The sequence below is a fragment of the Ovis canadensis genome, chromosome X (assembly GCF_042477335.2).
Source record: "Ovis canadensis isolate MfBH-ARS-UI-01 breed Bighorn chromosome X, ARS-UI_OviCan_v2, whole genome shotgun sequence".
Classification (NCBI taxonomy): domain Eukaryota; kingdom Metazoa; phylum Chordata; class Mammalia; order Artiodactyla; family Bovidae; genus Ovis; species Ovis canadensis.
In genome coordinates, this window is record NC_091727.1 from 62174454 (window position 1) to 62195510 (window position 21057).

The 21057-nt window shown below is 38.5% G+C and overlaps 1 protein-coding gene across 6 annotated transcripts in view; it reads right to left on the minus strand.

Annotated features, from left to right (window-relative positions):
- The window catches only part of OPHN1 (oligophrenin 1), a 585383-nt gene that overhangs the window by 103200 nt on the left and 461126 nt on the right, over positions 1 to 21057 (minus strand). For all 6 annotated transcript variants that reach the window (XM_070290276.1, XM_070290278.1, XM_070290274.1 and 3 more), the window contains one exon: positions 20390 to 20549. In XM_070290276.1, coding sequence (XP_070146377.1) covers positions 20390 to 20549 — 160 coding nt within the window. The remainder of the gene's footprint in view (positions 1 to 20389; positions 20550 to 21057) is intronic.

The following is a 21057-nucleotide window of genomic DNA, read 5'->3' on the forward strand; positions in this document are numbered from 1 at the left end:
TATTTAAGTGTTTGGAGAATCTTCACATTTTGCTTCTTTTTTTCTAGCTTTATGAGTTGTAACTGACATATAACATTGTGGAAGATTAAGGTATATAGTCTGTTGATCTGATACACTGTATGTTACAAATGATTACCCCCATAGCATTACCATTTCTTTTTGTGGTTAGAACATATAAGATCTACTGTCTTGGCAACTTTCCAGTATATAATAAAGTATTACTGACCACAATCACCATGCGGTACATTAGATCTCCAGAACTTATTACTCTTGTAACTGGAAGCTTGTACTCCTTGACAGTATTTTCCCATTTCCCTTACCTCACAGTTCCTGATAATCACCACTCTATTTCTCTGAGTTTGTTTTTTTTAGATTCCACAAATAATTGATATCAAATGGCATTTGTTTTTCTCTGTCTTATTAATTTCATTTAGCATAATGTCCTGAAGGGTCACCCAGTTATTGCAAAGCAGCAGAATTTCTTTCTTTTTCATGTCTATATATGTTATATTTAACCTCACAACATCTTTTTTCACTTATACTATTTATAATCTCATAATCTCACAAATTCTTCATTCATCTGTGATGGACACTTCGATTGTTTCTATATCTTGCTATCATTAATTATGCTGTGAACATGTGGGTGTGGATATCCCTTAAAAATCAGTTTCTGTTTCCTTTGGATATAAACCCAGGAGTGAGATTGCTGGATTGTATGGTAGTTTTATTTTTAATTTTTGAGGAATCACCATACTATTTTCCATAGTGGCTGTACCAAGTTTACACTCCCACTAACAGTGCATGTGTTCCCCTTTTCTCTATACCCTTGGTAACACTTGTTCAGTCAGTCAGTTCAGTTGCTCAGTTGTGTTTGACTCTGCAACCCCATGGTCTGCAGCACCCTAGGCTTCCCTGTCCATCACCAACTCCTGGAGCTTGCTCAAACTCATGTCCATTGAGTCAGTGATGCCATCCAACCATCTCATCTTTTTTTGCCCCCTTCTCTTCCTGCCTTCAATCTTTCCCAGCATCAGGGCTAACGCCTGTTATCTCTTGCCTTTTTGATAATAGTCATTCTAACTGGTGGGAAGTGATATCTCACTGTGGTTTTGATTTGCATTTCACCAATTAGTGATGCTGAATATCTTTTCATATACCTGTTGTTCACTTGTATGTATTCTTTGGAAAACTGTCTATTCAGTTCCTTTGCCCACTTTTCAATAGGGTTTTTTTTTTAAATAATGAGTTACATGAGTTTTTTATATATTTTGGTTATTAAGCCCTTACCCAATATATGATTTGCAAACAATCTTTCCTATTCCTTATATTGCCTTTTCATTTCATTGTCTGTTTCTGTTTATTTTTTCTTTTGCTGTGCAGAAGTTTTTTAGTTTGATGTAGTTCCATTTATTTGTTTCTTCTTTTGTTACTTATGCTTTACAGGAAATAACTAGAAGATCAATGTCAAAGAACATTTGCTTATGTTTTCTTCTCAGATATCTACAGTTTCAGATCTTATGTTTAAGTATTTAATTCATTTTGAGTAAAGTTTAAGATGGGGTTCCAATTTCACTCTTATGCATGTGGTAATCTAGTTTTCCCAACACTATTTATGGAAAAAACTATCCTATCCCCAATGAGTATTCTTTCAGATACTAGTTAACTGTATATACAGAAGGGTATCTCTGGGCTCTTGATTGAGTTCCATTTGCCTATGTGTCTAGTTCTATGTCAATACCATAGAGTTTTGTTTACTATAGTTTGTTTAAATAGTATAGTTTGAAATCAATTAGCATGGTGCCTCCAGCTTTGCTCTTCTTTCTCGTGATTGAAAATGGATCCAGCAATTCCACTCTTGGATATATATCCAACAAAAACAAAGAACACTAATTTGAAAAGATATACATACCCCAACATTCATAGCAGCACTATTTACAATAGCCAAGATATAGAAACAACATAAGTGTCCATCAAGAGATGAATGGATAAATGTGATATATATGTGTGTGTGTGTGTATGTGTACATACACAATGGAATACTAATCAGCCATAAAAAGAATAAAATTTTGCCATTTGCAGCAACACAAATGGACTTGGAGGGTATTATGTTTGGAGCAAAATAAGTCAGACAAAGAAAGACAAATACTGCATGATGTCACTTTATGCGAAATCTAAAAAATAAACAAACTAGTGTATATAACACAAAAAAGAAGCAAACTCACAGATACAGAGAACAAATTAGTGGTGACCAGTGGGAGAAAGAAGCAGGGAGGGTAAGGGGATTAAGAGGTACAAACTATTATGTATAAAATAAATTACAGGCATATATTGTTCTGTACAGGGAATTAGCCAATATTTTATCATAACAATAAATGGAGCATAACTATTAAAATTGTGAACCACTATATAACACATCTGTAAGTTATATAGTACTGTACATCAACTATACTTCAATGAAAATTAAACATAAAAATAAGTAAAAAAAAAAAAAAAGGAAGTTGAAATAGCCTATTGCTGACATGGAGAAAGTTTTAGTGGCTTAGACAGAAGATCAAGCCAGCCATAACATTCCCTTCAGCCAAAGCCTAATCCAAAGCAAGATACTAACTCATCAATTCTGTGAATGTAAGAGAGGTGAGAAAATTATATAAGTCTGAAGCTACCAGAGGTTGGTTTGTGAGGTTTAAGGAAAGAAACTGTCTCCGTAACATAAAAGGGTACAGTGAAAAGAAAGTGCTGATGTAGAAGCTGCAGCAACTTATTCAGAAGATCTATCGAAGATAATGAAAGTGGTTACACTAAACAACAGATTTTCAATATAACCAAGACAGTTTTTTATTGGAAGAATGCCATCTAGAATTTTCACAGCTAGAGAGGAGAAGTCAGTGCCTGGCTTTGAAGCTTCAAAATATAAGCTGGTTCTCTTGTTATGGGTGAATGCAGATGGTGACTTTAAGTTGAAGTCAGTGTTCATTTACCATTCTGAAAATCCTAGGGCTCTTAAGAATTATGCTAAATCTACTCTGCTTGGGCTTTTCAAATGCAACAACAAATCCTGGATGACAGCACATCTGTTTACAACATAGTTTACTGAATATTTTAAGCCTACTCTTAAAACCTACTGCTCAGAAAAAAAGGTTCCGCTCAAAATGTTACTGCTCATTAACAGTGCACCTAGTCACCCTAGAGCTCTGATGGAGAATGTACAATGACATTAATGTTTTCATGCTTGCTAATACAACATTCATTGTGCTGCCCATGGATTAAAGAGTGATTTCAACTTTTAAGTCTCATGATTTAACAAAAACACTTTATGAGGTTATAACTGACATAGACAGTGATTACTCTGATGGATCCACACAAAGTAAATGAAAACATTCTGGAAAGAATTCATCACCCTAGATGCCATTAATAACATTTGTGATTCATGAGAAGAGGTCAAAATATCAATATTAACAGGAGTTTGAAAGGAGTTGATTCCAACCTTCATGGATAGCTCTGAGGGGTTCAACACTTCAGTGGAGGAGGAACTGCAGATGTGATAGAAATAGCAAGGTAACTAAAATTAGAAGTGGAGCCAGAAGATGTGACAGGATTGCTACAATATCATGATAAAACTGTAATGAATGGTGAGTTACTTCTTATGGATGAGCAAAGAAAGTAATTTCTGAAGAGGGAATCTACTCTTGGTGAAGATTGTATGAAGATTGTTGAAATGACAAAAAGTATTTAGAATATTACAAATAAGCTTAGTTGATGAAGCAGTGGCTGATTTTGAGAAAACTGATTCCAGCTTTGAAAGAAGTTCTACTGTGGGTAAAGTGCTATCAAACAGCACTTCATGCTACAAAGAAATAATTCATGAAAGGAACAACTGATGTGACAAACACCATTGTTGCCTTATGTTAAGAAATTGTCACAGCCACTTGAACCTTCAGCGACCAACACCCTGCCATCACCACTGAGGCAAGATCTTCCACCAGCAAAAAGATTACAACTTCCTGAAGGCTCAGATGATAGTTAGCATTTTTAAGCAATAAATAATTTGTAAATTGTAAAGTAAAAAATAAAAAAATAAATAAAAAATTAAAGTGTGCATGTTGTTTTTCAGACATAATGTTATCCCACACATAATGGCCTGCACTATACTATAAACATAACATATACATTGGGAAAGAAAAAGTTTGTGTGACTCACTCTATTACAATATTCACTTCATTACAGTGGTTTGGAACTGAACCCACAATACATGCAAGCTATGTATATGTATGTCTGTTAGTTCCATTTGGCCTAAAGTATGGTTCAAGTTCAACATTTCCTTGTTTATTTTCTGCATGGATGATATATCCATTGTTGAAAGGGAGGTATTAAGGTCCTTTACTGTTGTATTTTTGTCTATGCCTCACTTCAGATTTCTTAGTGTTTGCTTAAAATATTTAGGTGCTCCAATTTTTAAAAAAGATATTTAGGTACTCCAATCTTGGGTACAAATTTATTCATAATTGTTATATATTCTTGACGAATTGATCTTATTATTATATAACGACCATCTTTGTCTTTTGTTACCATTTTTGTTTAAAGTCTGTTTTGTCTGATATTAATATAAGCCATCCATGCTTTCTTTTGGTTCCTATCGGCATGAAATGTCTTTTATCCTCTTTTCACTTTGAGCCTATGTGTATCCTTAAAGCTGAAGTAAATCTTTTCGAGTTAGCATATGGTTGTTTTTTTTTTTTTTTTAATCCATTCAGCCACTCTGTCTTTTGATTGAAGAATTATATCTACTACTCATTCAGAGTAATTATTAACAAGTAAGCACTTAGCTTTGTGCATGATCAGTTGCTTCAGTCATGTCCTACTCTTTGCAACCCCATGGACTGCAGCCCACCAGGTTCCTCTGTCCATGGGATTCTCCAGGCAAGAATACTGGAGTGGGTTGCCAAGCCTTCCTCCAGGGAATCTTTCTGATCTAGGGATCGAACCCATGTCTTCTGTGTCTCCAGCACTGAAGGCAGATTCTTTATCGCTGAGCCACCTGGGAAGCCCTAAGGACTTAACTAATGCCATCTTATAGTTTTCTGGCTGTTTTTTACTTCTATTTTTCTTTCTTCCTTTCTTTGCTGCCTTCCTTTGTAAACTGATGATTTTCCATTGTGGTGTGTTTTGATTGCCTTCTCTTTATCTTTTATGAATCTACTGAAAGTCTTTGTTTTGTGGTTACTATGAATTTTACGTAAAACATCTCATATACAAAAGTCTATTTTATGCTAGTAATTTAAGTTCACTCCCATGCAAAATGGGTTTCCCTGGTGACTCAGATGGTAAAGAATCTGAGTGCAATGTGGGAGAACCAGGTGAACCAATGAGACCAATGAGAACCAGGAGAACCAATGGTGAACCACTGATGTAACAAGGAAATATTGTAGTCTTCCTTTTGTAAACACTTCAGATGGAAAATGCTCCTGGATATTATGAAAGAAAAATCAAAATGAAGTTAGTATTGCTCAGAGAGCTCTGTAAAATGGAACTGGGAGGCCATAAAGTAAGTGTGGCTTATGTATTAATACATCTCAGCCTGGATAGAATCTGACTTTTTGACCACTTGTTCTCCTAATGAAGTCATTCAGAATATCTGCCAGAAACTCAAGATACTTCTTAGACCTTTACTCTAAAATAACTTATGACAGCCTGTCTACTTCTCAGACACCTACCCTAAAATAACCTGTGATGCCTTAACAGCAAATATTTCCTGATTTGTATTAGAGTCAGTCACAATTCTCACCAGAAAACAATGAACATCTTTGTAGCTAATTTTGTCTTTATAAGTTCTTAACTTTCTCTTCCCCAGAATACTCTTTCATTTTTACCCAAAGCTGTGTCTCCTAAGACCCCAAATAAACTATTTTTTCCACCCCCCCCAAAAAATCTTTATCTTCACTTTTAGACAGTTTTATTATTATGTATCTTGGAGAATATTGCTGTGGATTGAAATTTTGAGGTGATCTAAAATTAGCTTCATGATCGTGGATACAGAAATATTTCCCTGGGTGTAGGAAGTTCTCAGCCATTAATTTAAATAAACTTTAAATCCATTTTTCCTTCTGAGACTCCAATCATTAGTACATTATTTTTGTTGATATTCATTCATAAGTCCTGCAGGTTTTCTTCATTATTTTTCATACTTTTTTCTTTTTATTCTCTGATTAGATAATTTCAATTAGTCTGTCTTCTAGCATATTGATCCTCTCCTACATATTCAAGTCTGCTGTTGATTGAATTGATTGAATTCATTAGTCATATTCTTCAGCCTCAAAATCTGTTTCTTTTTTATGTTTTCCATCTCTTTATTGAACTCCTCATTTTGTTTTCCTGATTTGATAAAACATTTGTCTGTTTTCTCTTATAACTCTCTGGTCACTGTAGAACAATTATTTGGAATTCTTTGTCAGGCAATTCCTGGTCTCCATTTCTTTGGGGCCAGCTGTTAGAGGTTTACCATATTCTTTTGGTGGAGACATGTTTCTCAAATCCTTCATAATCCCATGTAGCCTTTCATAGGTGTCTGCTCATTTGAAGAAGCAGTCATATTTTCCAGACTTTATGGATTGACTTTGGTAAAGGTAAAGATTTGGTAAAGATTGACTTTGCCTTTCACCTGTGAGTGGAGGCATGCAGGGTTGTGCTATGACCCCCAGTCTTGTAGTATAGTGTGCTAAGTTTAGGAGCACATCAGGCACTATGGGGGCATGATGTCTCTTTGGCTGAAGCTACTGGGGTCCACAGTATCATCAACTCCATGGTGCTTGGTGGGTACTGTGGGGGGTCAACAGTAGCTGCAAGGATTATTGGCATCCTAAGTGGAACCTCCAGGACCAATAGCTAGGGACCAGGGCAGTCAGCTGTGATGGGTGGAGTTGCTGGTGTACACAAACTCAGCTAAAGGGACCAGTTGCAGGTGCTTGTTTATAGGCAAGGGCTAATTGCAGACAGACATGTAAAGTGATGGGAACAAGGGCAAACTGCAAAGGTCGGGGCCAACTATGAGCTCACTGATAGCTGTAGAGGCCCTAGATGTCAGAATGATCTCCTATGGCTGCACACTCTTCCCCCAAGTATGCACACTTCAGTAGAGGCTTGTGACATAGTTCAGGTTAGAGATATGCAGGCCCACAGATGGAAGGATGGGTGCTATTGTGTTGGCCAGTGACAGAAGGCGTACATAGCCTGATCTGAGCCCATAAGTAGTGGTGGAGTCCCTGGATATTGGTGTACATTCCTGCAGCTGCATACACTGCCCCTCCAACCCCCGCCCCAGGCATGCATGCTGCAGTAGCAGCTGGTGATTTGAGTTGGGCTTTGGGTATGCAGGTACATAGCCAGAAGGGCAAGTTACAGCTGGGTACAGTGATGCTGGCCAGTGACAGAAGGCAGAGCTTGATTCAGGTCCACAAGCAGTTGTCATCCATGGCTGCATGCCTTTCCCCCAGGATGTGTGCATTATGGTGGAGGCCAAAGACGAGGATCAGGCCAGTGGAATGCAGGGGCACAAATGGGTAGGCTAGCTCCAAATGTGGGCACAGTGGCAGTGGGGACCCTAGGGTCTATAAGCTGGTGTACTAAACCAGCCCTATTCAGACAGCTGCAGGCCCACACTGGCTGTAGGTATGGTTCCTGGGCTCCAATAGGGTGAGGAGGGTCTCAGGCAGCTTGTGTTTCACACTTGTGCAGCTGCAGACACTTTGGATGGCTGCCAATGTGGTTCCTGGACTCATCAGGGGTGAGTGGGTGGAGAGAGTGGAGACTGATTCAGTTGGCTGGCATTAGGGAACATGAATACCTGTGAGGAGAAAGCTGATGAGATCTATAAGGGGTCCACAGAAGCTGCGCTGACCACTGGCTTCATCGATGGTGAAATCCTCTGAGTTTTGTCTGCAGAGCAGGTCTCTGTGGAGTTTAATCAGTCCCACTGCATGTCTGCTAATAACAGCCTCTGTTTTTCTTCTTTGTTCCCAGTCAGCTGTATACATTTCTGCTTTGCTGGTCTGAATAGTATGAAACCAAAGTAGAACCTTTACATAGCACCATGAGAGGCTGGAGAAGCTGGTCACTCACCTTCCTCTTTCCTTCCTGGCAAAAGGAACTCTTTCTAGCCGGGAAGTTCTTTCTTGGCACAAACAATGCTGACTTGAAGGATGGGGATGATGCAACCAAAATGCAATTTCTTCCTTCTCTTTTTGTGAAATTATTATCTTTTTGTTGTTTTTGTTGTTCTAATGTGTTTCTAAAACTTCTTAAGTAGACTATAGAAGCCTCCTAGAGGTTTTTGTTCATGGATAGCTATCCAATCATTGATCAATATGAGGGGACAAGGAAGTTAGATTTTCTACCATCACCATTTTTTCTGCCAAGCTTCATGTTGCCTTTCTGTTATTGATTTCTAGTTTGCTTCCATTGGAACCAGAGAAATCATGCATGATTTCAATTTAAAAAAATTGAAGCTTGTTTTATAGACTAGGATATTGTCTACCTTGTTATATGTTCTATGGTCACTTGAAAACAATGTATATTTTGCTATTGTTGGGTATAGTATTCATAAATATTGATCAGATCCTGTTGTTTGATGGTGCTCTTGACTTCTAAATCATTTCTTATTTTCTGTATAATTGCATTTTCAGTTGTTGGGAGAGGAGGTTGTTAAAGTTTAATTATGGATTTTTTTCTTTCTTCTTTCAGTTCTAAAAGTTTTTGCTTCATTGATTTGAAGCTTCTTTGATTATTTTGTACATAACCATTTAGGATTGCTATGTTTTCTTGAACATTTCTTAGAATTCCAATTTCATTGATCTATAGGGTTTCTGAGTGCATCTCTTTACATAGGTTGTTAGTGGTTACTTTAGGTATTATATTGTACATATATAACTTATAGGCTACTAAGTGTCAACATTTCATGTGTTTGGTGAAATGTGCAAATTTCTTTTCACTTGATGTTCTTTGTGTTCCATCTATTATAATACAACTATCAAGTATTTTCTTCACATACACTGAGACTCATATCAGATCACATTATAATTTTTGCTTTATCTCAATAAAGCTGGAAAAATTTATTTTATGCATTAAGCATCAAACATAATTGAGAAAACTCAAGGAGAGAAGAAAAAATCTATTAAATGTATCCACAATTTTGCTCTTTCTGTTGTTTTTTGTTCTGTCCTGCTATTCCAAAAGCCCTTCCTTTATTGTGCCCTTTCTGTTTAGAGAACTTTCTTTAGTCATTCTTTCAGGATGCATGTGTGTGTCCTCAGTCACTTCAGTCATGTCTGACTCTTTGTGACCCTATGGACTGTAGCCCACCAGGCTCCTCTGTCCACGGGATTCTCTAGGCAAGAATATTGTACTGGGTTGCCATGTCCTCCTCTGACCCAGGGATCACACTCATGTCTCTTATGTCTCCTGTATTGGCAGGTGGGTGTTTTGTTTTGTTTTGTTTTGTTTTTAACCACTTAACCACCTTGGAAGTCCATCCCCAGACTGCTACAAACCTTTAATTTCCAGAGTCTTAGAAAATATGAAGTTGACAATTTTGACAGTTTTCTCATTGATTTTTTTTTCCAGAGCAGAGAGTTTTTGGATATACCTAATCTTTAACCTTTCTCAGTATCCGAGAAATAGTTTTTATACTTTAAAACTTTAATTATTTCTGTATTTGCATCTGTATTGTTAATGCCCCCTCTCTCTTATCTTAATGGCAGTTACCCTGAAGCTATCTGAAACAACCTGATCTTTGGTGCTGGTCTGGCCACCACTGTCTAACTGAAAATTTCCAAAAGGGCTGGCTTGAGAAAGTTTGAGGGCCACTTGGTTATTTCCTGTTGAAACTGCTTCCACAAAGTTACCACTTAAATCAGCTTAAGTGTGTCTCTTTCATAAGACTTTACTAAAAGTGGCAAGAAGCAGCTAACACATATCAACATGATATTTTTCAACCAGTACCACTACAGCTAGCGGCTCTGTTAGAAAGTGATCTGATTTATAAGGAATCAGTTGTAATATAATTAACAAGTGTTTTGCCATGATATGACTAGGGTTATCAGCTTCTTTGCTACTAGTACCACCTAGGAACCTCTCTTTTAGAACATGTCTGCTGTAACAAATTTTCATAATTGTCTGTTGTTTGGATAGCATAATTTCTGTTATTCAAAAAGTTCACTGTTTCTATTTCCTAGCCTTTCTATTATATTGTTTAGTCCATCCACTGAATCTAAAAATTTCACTCAATGCATTTTCCCATTCTATATTTTCAATTGGTTCTTATTTATATCTTCTGTTCCTTTGCTGAGTCTTTGTACTTCTCTACAGAAATTTTCCATTGTTGTTCAGTCACTAAGTTGTGTCCAACTTTTTGCGACCCATGGACTGCAGCATGCCAGGGTTCCTTGTCCTTCACTATCTCCCTAAGTTTGCTCCAACTCATGTCCATTCGGTTGGTGCTTTCCCAGCATCAGGGTATTTTCCAATGAATCTGCTCTTTGCTTCAGATGGCCTAAGTATTGGAGCTTCAGCTTCAGCATCAGTCCTTCCAGTGAATGAATATTCAGAGTTGATTTCTTTAGGACTTATGGGTTTGGTCTCCTTGCAGTCCAAGCAACCCTCAAGAGTCTTCTCCAGCACCACAATTCAAAAGTATCAATTCTTCAGTACCCAATCTTCTTATGGTCCAACTCTAACATCTGTACATGACTACTGGAAAAACCATAGCTTTGATTATATGGAGCTTTGTCAGCAAAGTGATGTCTCTGCATTTTAATATGCTGTCTAGGTCATACTGAGAGAGCTAATTCTTAGGTGGGTTGATCAAAGAGTCCTCAAGGAGGGAGGGGTCCAGGGATCTCAAGGAGGAGAAAGGACACTTAGTCCATAAGACATTTTTTCTTAAATTCTGAGCTTTTATGAAAACAATATTTTAAGATTAACTTTCTTTAAGCCTAATTGGGGGCAGGAGGAAAAGGGGACAACAGAGGATGAGATGACTGGATGGCATCACTGACTCGATGGACGTGAGTTTAAGTAAACTCTGGGAGTTGGTGATGGACAGGGAGGCCTGGCGTGCTGCGATTCATGGGGTTGCAAATAGCCGGACACAACTGAGCAACTGAACTGAACTGAATGATTACACAACAGAGCAACTGATCTTGCTCAAGGGTATGTTTTTCCTCAAGCTCTGTGCTAATGATTATATAACAATATATATATATATATATTATATCTTGCTTGTTTCTCCTAACAAGAACATTCTGACTGATCTTGTTATTTTAAGACTTATGTTGTGGGAGTGGGTCTGGTAAAACCTTTCTGCTGTTCTAATCTTGTTAATTTAAGATGTATGTTGTGGGAGTGAGTCTGGTAAAAATATATAAGGCCTTGATAAGACTAGCAAGTGGGGCACTCTCTGTCCTCCTTCTGATGTCTATGTCAGAAGCTTTCTCTGTCCTTTTCCACTGTAATAAAACTTCTGCCACACAAAAGCTCTGAATGATTAAGCCTGGTCCCTGGTCCCCAAACTAAATCTTCAGGGATTAGGCAACTAACACTGTTCACCTATCAACACCTTTCCTTCCAAGGAGCAAGCCTTCCATTTGTTTCAAATGTATTCCTAATTGCTCATTAAAGCATTTTTATGCTGAATGCTTTAAAACTCTTATCAGATAATTAACAATTATATCATCTGTCATCTGTGTTGCTACTGGAGGTCTTTTCTCATTCATGTTGAGATCTTCCTGGTTCTTGGTATGGAAAATAATTTTCAACTGAAGTCTGTACATTTTGAGAATTATGCAAATCTTGTTTTTGCTTATACTTTCTGTTAGTGCAGGCCTCCTCTGACAGTGTCTCTGATGGGAGAAGCACTATCTTATTATTACCAGGATGCCTGGAAATCCAGATTTTCAACTTTCCCTCTACATCCCCATGGGAAGGAAAAAATTCTTGTTACTGATAGGCAAAAGTAGGAGTTGAGGCTCCCCACTACACCCTGTTCTAGAATGTGAAGACAAGTGGACCTTAGGAAGAATTACTAAGAACAAAGCTAGTGGAGGTGATAGAATTCCACTTGAGTTACTTCAAATTCTAAAAGATGATGCTGTTAAAGTGCTTTACTCAATATGCCAGAAAATTTGGAAAACTCAGCAATGGCCACAGGACTGAAAAAGGTCAGTTTTCATTTCAATTCCAAAGAAAGGCAATGCCAAAGGATGTTCAAACGATCATACAATTACATTCATTTCATATGCTAGCAAGGTAATGCTCAAAATCCTTCAAGCTAGGCCTCAACAGTATGTGAACCAAGAAATTCCAGATGTACAAGATGGATTTAGAAAAGGCAGAGGAACCAGAGATCCAATTACCAACATCTGTTGGATAACAGAAAAAGAAAGAGCATTCCAGAAAAACATCTACTTCTGCTTCATTGACTACTACATGAAAGCCTTTGACTGTGGATCACAACTGTGGAAAATTCTTAAAGAAATGGGAATGCCAGACCACCTTACCTGCCTCTTGAGAAACTGGTATGCAGGTAAGGAAGTAAGTTAGAACTGGACATGGAACAATGGATTGATTCAAACTGTGAAAGGACTATGTCAAGGCTGTATATTGTCCCCTGGCAATTATACACACAGTACATCATGCAAAATGCTGGGCTGGATGAATCATAATCTGGAATTAAGATTGTCAGGAGACATGTCAATAACCTCTGATATGCAGATGACACTACCCTAATGGCAGAAAGTGAAGAGGAACTAAAGAGCCTCTTGAGGAAGGTGAAACAAGAGAGTGAAAAGGCTGGCTATTATACAGAGTGAAGTAAATCAGAAAGAAAAACACCAATACAGTATATTAACACATATATATGGAATTTAGAAAGATGACAATTATGACCCTATATGAGAGACAGCAAAAGAGACACAGATGTAAAGAACAGACTTTTGGACTCTGTGAGAGGAGAGGGTGGGATGATTTGAGAGAAGAGCATTGAAACATGTATATTATCATATGAGAAACAGATCACCAGTCCAGCTTTGATGCATGAGACAGGGTGCTCAGGGCTGGTGCACTGGGATGACCCTGAAGGAAGGGATGGGGAGGGAGGTGGGAGGAGATTACAGGATGGGGAACACATGTACACTCATGGCTGATAAATGTAAATGCATGGCAAAAACTACTACAATATTGTAAAATAATCAGTAATTAAAATAAATAAATTAATTAAAAAAAAAAAACCTCCACATTCAAAAAACTAAGATCACAGCATCTGGTCCCATCAATTCATGGCAAATAGATGGGGAAAAAATGTAAACAGTGGTGGATTTTATTTTCTTGGGCTCCAAAATCATTGTGGATGGTGAATGCAGCCGTGAAATTAAAGGATGCTTGCTCCTTGAAAGAAAAACTGTGACAAACCTAGACAGCGTATTAAAAAGCAAAGACATCCCTTAGCCAACAAAGGTCAGTACAGTTAAAGCTATGGTTTTTCCAGCAGTCATGCATGGATATGAGAGTTGGACCATAAAGAAGGGTGAGGGCCAAATAATTGATGTTTTTGAACTGTGGTGCTGGAGAAGACTCTTGAAAGTCTCTTGGACAGCAAGGAGATCAAACCACGCAATCCTAAAGGAAACCAGTCCTGAATATTCATTGGAAGGACTGATGCTAAAGCTCCAATACTTTGGCCACCTCATTCGAAGAGCCAATTCATTGGAAAAGACCCTGATGCTGGGAAAGATTAAGGGCAGAAAGAGAAAGGAGTGACAGAGAATGAGATGGTTGAATGGTATCACTGACTCAACAGACTTGAGTTTTGAGTATACTCTTAGACAGTGAAGGACAGGGAAGCCTGGCATGCTGCAGTCCATGGAGTTGCACTGAGTCAGACATGACTTAAGTGACTGAACAACAACAACAACTAGGCCCTGTTGATACCACTCTGGCTGGAAAAGAAGGGTGTCCATTACTTTTCCCCACGTGGTCTTCTTTCCTTTGACACCAGTGTGGTAGACTTATTACCACTGAGTGATAATGTCCTGTATTTCCAGCAGGCCTCCTCTGACATAATAGATGGTGGGGGAGGTTGAGGATGAAGGTGAGGATGAAGTCTGGTTCCCAACTGGCCTCCTTGAGATAATAACATGGAGCAGGAAGAGGTTGGTTGAGGTGCCTTGTTACAGACTGGCTTTCCACTCTGCCTTTGCTGAGACTGGGGGTGAGGCCTCAAGTTTTTGGTGGCATTTTGGTGTGAAGGGGTTATCAAAAATTTTTTTCTTTGTTGTTAGGCTGTTTTTCTCCAGTTCCCTTGGATAGTGAGAACAGGTTTTTGCTGGGACCATTTTGACTGTACCCATTGAGGTTCTTAGTTTGTCAGCTTCTATACCACTCAATCTGGGAAACATGAGGCAAAAACAAACCTCTGATGACTTGTGGCCCCATCATTCCTCAGGTCCCAAGATCCATAGCTGGTCTGGTGTGCCTTATTCCCTTCAAATTTTAGATTCTTCATTTTTAAATTTTTTAAAAATTTTATATTGGAGCATATTTGATTAACAATGTGTTAGTTTCAGGTGGTTCAGTTATACATATTCATGTATCTATTAATTTTAAAGTAATTTTCCCATTTAGATTACAGAATATTGAGCAATGTTCCCTGTGCTATACAGTAGTTCCTTGTTATCTGTTTTAAATATAGCAGTGTCTACTTGTCAGTCTTAAACTCCCAGTTTTTCCCTGCCCTTTACTCTACTCCCCTATTAACCATAAATTTGTTGTCTATGAGTCTGTTTCTGTTCTGTGCTGGTTTCATATATAGTGTCTAGTGTTTTTAACCTTTTCAAGTAGAGGAATAAAATATGCACATTAATGCATTTGTGTATGTGTATATGTACTGCTTTTCTTTGACAGAATGACAAAGAAGAAATTATTGAAATGACAATTGGAACTAGGAGTTGAGAATAGGTAAAGGATGGAATTCTCTTTTATTCTACACTTTCTTCATGGTTGGAAGTTTTTACCATGTATTGCTCATATTTATGGAGAAGGCAATGGCACCCCACTCCAGTATTCTTGCCTGGGAAATCCAATGGACGGAGGAGCCTCATAGGCTGTAGTCGCTAAGAGTGACTTCACTTCCATGCATTGGAGAAGGAAATGGCAACTTACTCCAGTGTTCTTGCCTGGAGAATCCCAGGGACGGGGAGCCTGGCGGGCTGCCATCTATGGGGTCGCACAGAGTTGGACATGACTGATGCGACTTAGCAGCAGCAGCAGCAGCAGCTCATATTTAAAAACACTTAAAACAGTAGATACTTTTCAGTACCTGTCTTACATGACATGTCTTGGGAACTGGAAACCACTGTCCACTCGTTCCTTCCAAAAACCACCTCCTTTCCAGGAGTCTATGACTCCCTAGCTCCTCATTCTCCTGTAACTGAACGTTCTTTTTTTTTTTTTTTAATTTATTTTGTGGTCTCTTCTAATGGCCCTTAAAACATTGGCATTCCCTAGGTTTCAATCTTTGGTCTAACATTTATTCTCCTGCTTCAAGTATTCCCTAGGCAAGACTATTTGCTCGCATGGTTTTAACCACTGCTTCTATGCTATAAAAGGCCAACTGTATGTCCCTAATCTTGTTTTCCTATCTTACCTCAGAGGTCTCACAAGCCTATCTATCATAACTTGTCCCAAACTGAACTTGTGCTCTTTTTTTTTTTTAATTCTTCTCCTTCCTCAGCCTATCCATCATAGTAAAATGGCAACTTCATCCTTCCAGTTGCTAAGATATAAAACCTCGAAGTTATCAATGACTCCTCTTTGTCTCCCATATTCCACATATGATTTGTCAGCAAGTCCTGCCAGCTCTGCCTTCGAAATTATTTAGAATCTAACCATTTTTCACCATCTCCACTGTTTGTACCACCATCATCTGAGGTACAAACCACTTCTTAATTCCATTATTGAAACAGGTTCCTAATCAGTCTTCTTGCTTCTACCCTTGTTCCCCTACAGCTGTTATCCATTTAGAATATTCCTATTAAGTCAAATCATGTCATTTCTCTAATCAAAAACATCACTTTATCCTACTCAGATAGCAAAGTCAAATTCCTTCCAAAGGTTTCTAAGGCCCTACAGGATCTATTCAGCTCTCCCTCCCTATTTCCTCTCTGAACCTATATTCTTCTGTTTCTCCTTTTGATTCATCCATTCTAGCCAATCTGGCCTCATTTTTGTACCATGAACATGATAAGCACATTCTGCCTCAGACATTTTCTACTTAACATTTCTTCAGCCTAGATTGCTTTCTCCACTGACACCTGAATGAACTATTCCTTTATTTCTTGTAGGTTTCTTCTCAGAAGAGGTAGGTCTTCTCAGAAGACCAATGAGGTCTTCCTGGGCACTGTATTTAAAATTTGAAAATCACTTCTCTCAACTATTCCTATGCCTTTTTTCTGCTTTACTGTTCATCTTAATGGTCATCACCATTTAATGTACTATATATTTTACTTACATGGACACTGCTTTTCTAATTTACATAAAGGTTGTATCTCCAGCGCCTAAAACAATACCTGGCAAATGTGGGTTCAGCTCAGTTATGTTCAGTCGCTCAGTTGTGTCTGGCTCTTTGCGACCCCATGAACCGCAGTACGCCAGGCCTCCCTGTCCATCACCAAATCCAGAGTCCACCCAAACCCATGTACATTGTGTCGGTGATGCCATCCAGCCATCTCATCCTCTGTCGTCCCTTTTTCCTCCTGCCCTCAATCTTTCCTAGCATCAGGGTCTTTTCAAATAAGTCAGCTCTCCACATCACAAATGTGGGTACTCAATACATATTTTCTGAATGAATGAACCAAACCAGCTAATCAATATATAATATTTGCTCTTCAGACCATGAGTCAAAAAATTACAGCTCACAGGTCTGCTGCCAGTTTTGCCACTGGAATTTTATTGGTTTGACAGAAAACAACAAAATTATATAAAGTAATTATCCTACAATAAAAATATAAATTAAATTTTTAAAAGTTTGTCAATTCCTGCTTTGGATTCATAGTCAACTACTTCTAAGATATTGATCTCTGGATGTATTTCAGAAATCTCAAATCCAATATGGCCCAAATTGAGCTTTTTCTCCATCCCTCCAAAATTTTCTCATTCTGTATTTCTTACATGTATGAAGTACAGCCCCATCCACACAGTATCCCAAATGTAAATCTATTCATCATACTACTTAAGTTTGAAGCAAGGCTTTCCCAAGCTTGTAAGAGAGTCAATTTCTAGGCCAGTTGATAAGAAGTCCGGGGTCCCCGAGGAGCAGAAAGGGGTCTGGGGCTCTCAAGGAGGAGATAGTGGTCTGGAATTCTCAAAGAGGAGGAAAGGACAAACATTTTTTCCTACATTACTTAGTCACATAAAATGTTTTTTTCTTTAAGCCCAGAGCTAATAATTACATAACAAAACAACTCAGCTTAAACTCTGTACTAAGGATTATATAACAATAATGTATCCTGCTTGAGAACAGTTTCTCCTTCTTGAAAACCTAACTAATCCTGTTATCTTAAAATGTATATTATGGGAGTGGGTCTAGTTAGATCTTTCTATTGTTAGTTCTAATCCTATCATCTTAAAATGTAAGTTGTAGGAATGGGTCTAGTAAGATCTTTACAACCTTGAGACATTCTTTTGATTTATTATAATCATCAATTAAAAAGTAGCTCCCTTGCTAAGACTAACGAGGGGGGCACTCTTTGGCCTCCTTCTGATGTCTATGTCAGAAGCTTTCTCTGTCCCTTTTTCAGTTTAATAAAAATCTGCTACACAAAAGCTTTTGAGTGATCAAGCCTGGTCCCTGGTCCCAAAGCTAAGTCTTCTTTGGAGATCAGACTCCAACATCTTTCATCATAAGCTATCACTTGCAAGAACTATTTCAAACATTCCAAACTCCTTAATGAGTCAAAGTCTAGTCATTTTAGGATATGGCCACTGTCTGCCTCCAATCACATCTCCTGCCACTCCTATTTCCATTTCATGATCCAATAACATAAAATGGTTAGGGATTTTAGGCCATTGGGCCTTAGTTCATGCTGGACCATCTTCTGGAAATTTCATTTCTCTATTTTCCTTTCTTTCCCACTGTAAATACTGATATAGGTTGTACTTCTCTGCAAGTACCCATCTTTGATAAACCCAAAGTGCCCTGTATATACCCAGTAACACAACTGTACCAAAATGATTGCTGAGGCAGCACAGCATAGTGATTAAATACTTCAACTCTGAGCCAGGTACTTGGATTTAAATTCCAGGTTTGTCACTAGCTAAGTTTGGGGCATGTAACTATCACATGTGGGTGTGTGCTCAGTTGCTTCAGTCATGTCTGACTCTTGCTACCGGTACCATGAACACCACCAGTCTCCAGTCTCCTCATTCATGATATTTCCCAGGCAAGGATACTGGAGTGGGTTGCCATTTCCTCCTCCAGGGGATCTTCCTGGCTAGGGGATTGAACCAGAGTCTCCTGCAGCTTCGCATTGTCAGGTAGATTCTTTACCATTGAGCCACCTGGGAAGCACAACTATCACACAGCATGTGTTTATTATCACCTTCACATTTCAGCTGAAAAAAAAATGACTACCAGAGAAGTTACATTATTTAAGGTAACAAAGATAATATGGCAAAGAATACCAATTGTTCTCCAAAATCCATTCTCTATTCCTTTTAGTAAAAAAACTAAAGTCTTAGCTGGACACATGGGTGCCCCAAATAAAAACTAAATTTCCCTGCTTCTCTTATAGCTAGTGGAGAAGACAATGGCAACCCACCATGGACGGAGGAACCTGGTAGGCTGCAGTCCATGGGGTCGTGAAGAGTTGAACATGACTGAGCAACTTCACTTTCACTTTTCACTTTCATGCATTGGAGAAGGAAATGGCAACACACTCCAGTGTTCTTGCCTGGAGAATCCCAGGGACGGTGGAGCCTGGTGGGCTGCCATCTATGGGGTCGCACAGAATCGGACACGACTGAAGTGACTTAGCAGCAGCAGCTTATAGCTAGATGTGACCATGAGATTAAGTTCTGATAAATGGTATGTAAATAAAAGTAATATGTGAGACTTCCAGGTCATTGCCTTAAAGAAAACAGCTATATCCTCCACTTCCTTTCTTTCATCCCTCCCAGTTGATATAATGTAGAAAATACTTGGTCATGTAAGTGAAGCAACACCTTAGGGATGACAGAACAACAAAGAAGTAACCTGAGTTATAGTCCTTGTGAAATCACCATATCAGGCCTGGACAAACTTGCTGAACTGTTACAGAACCAAGAAATAAATGTCTTGAAGCTACTGTGGTGTCTTAGCAGCTTAATCTATGTATCTTACCTAATGTATCCTATCCTAAGAGCTTGGATTTGAACGGTACATACCACCTGGACTGTATCACCAGTCCCCTCCCCATGAAGAAACTTTTTTATTGAATTGTGCTCTGCTAAGGACTGGGGGCAGGAGGAGAAGGGGACAACAGAGGATGAGATGGCTGGATGGCATCACTGACTCGATGGACCTGAGTCTGAGTGAACTCCAGGAGTTGGTGATGGACAGGGAGGCCTGGTGTGCTGCAATTCATGGGGTCGCAAAGAGTTGGACATGACTGAGTGACTGAACTGAAGAGAGTACTGGCTGCTAGAAAGCTAAGAGTCAAATGTAGGGTCATTCATAGCAAGTGTATGCTGCTGCTAAGTCACTTCAGTCGTGTCCAACTCTGTGCGACCCCATCAGGCTCCCTCGTCCCTAGGATTCTCCAGGCAAGTGTATAGGACTTGTCAATAAGTATTTCTTGTCTAGCTTCATCCTTGGGTTTATTTTCTGTCTGTATCATTATTTTTCACTTTTGATTTGACCTAATTATAATGTACACTACCTCATATTTTACATACCATAAAAATATAACACCTTAAATTCTTTCAGAATGTGATGGGATTTAAATAAGGGGATTTAAACCATTTCTTTATGGTTTAATTGTACATATATCATTTTTACATGTATCATTTTCCTTTGTTTACATAATTGTCTCCATATTATACAATTAATTCCTTAAAGGTATGGACTATGATATTTTTCTTCTTCTATACATTCTTCCATGGAGCTTGACAAAAAAATAGTTGACTACTCAAGCAATGTTTGTTGAATAAATGAATTTCACAAGGTCAACAATGTTATTAAATGTCACTATATCATATGGAATTTCCTTCCATTGTAACCTGAGCCAGAGAGAAGATACAGCTTTAAAAATAGGCTAGGGGAAAGTGTCACATGTTTGGAGGAGTGATGGTGAGGACAGGAAATACATACCTTGACAAAGTGCTCAATTAGGATTTCCACCACAATATTCTGGAATTTGATGTTCATCATGGCAGCCACAGTGTCCTCCTGAGCTCTCATGAGAGTGGGCCCAAAGATCACCCCCATGTTAGAGGGGGTCATAAGATTCTCTTTGCTGTGCTCACACACACTGCCAGAAGAGAAAGAAAATGATTAACAAGATTTTTTCCAAGACCCTCTTGTAACTAAAACTGTGTTAGATGCTTTAGGGGGTAAGAGAAACTACAAAACAGAAGAAAAGGAGAGTTCCAAAATAGAAATGGTAAGAAAAGATTACAAAGGAAGCAACTAGCAAAGAATACAAGATAGTGTTTAATTAGGGGCCAAAGTGAAACATAGCTAACTTAGTTCATAGCACTGTACAAGTTACGAGAAAGGAAGGAGATGGCTATAGTGTCTGGAAAGATAGGTGAGAAGCAAGATGGCATTCCAGGGCAAGAGTTACAGCATATATAAAGAAAAAGCACATAGAGAAAGTTCCTACCACTCTTAGCAGTCAGGAATCTAGTCTCTTCGTCAGCTCTAGCTAGAGAGGCAAAGAGCTCAAAGAACCAAAAGAGATCTTTAAGAACAGCACTTTTGCATTATCCTTACTTTATAGATGAGAAAATAGAGGTCCAATGAATGAGATTTGGCTG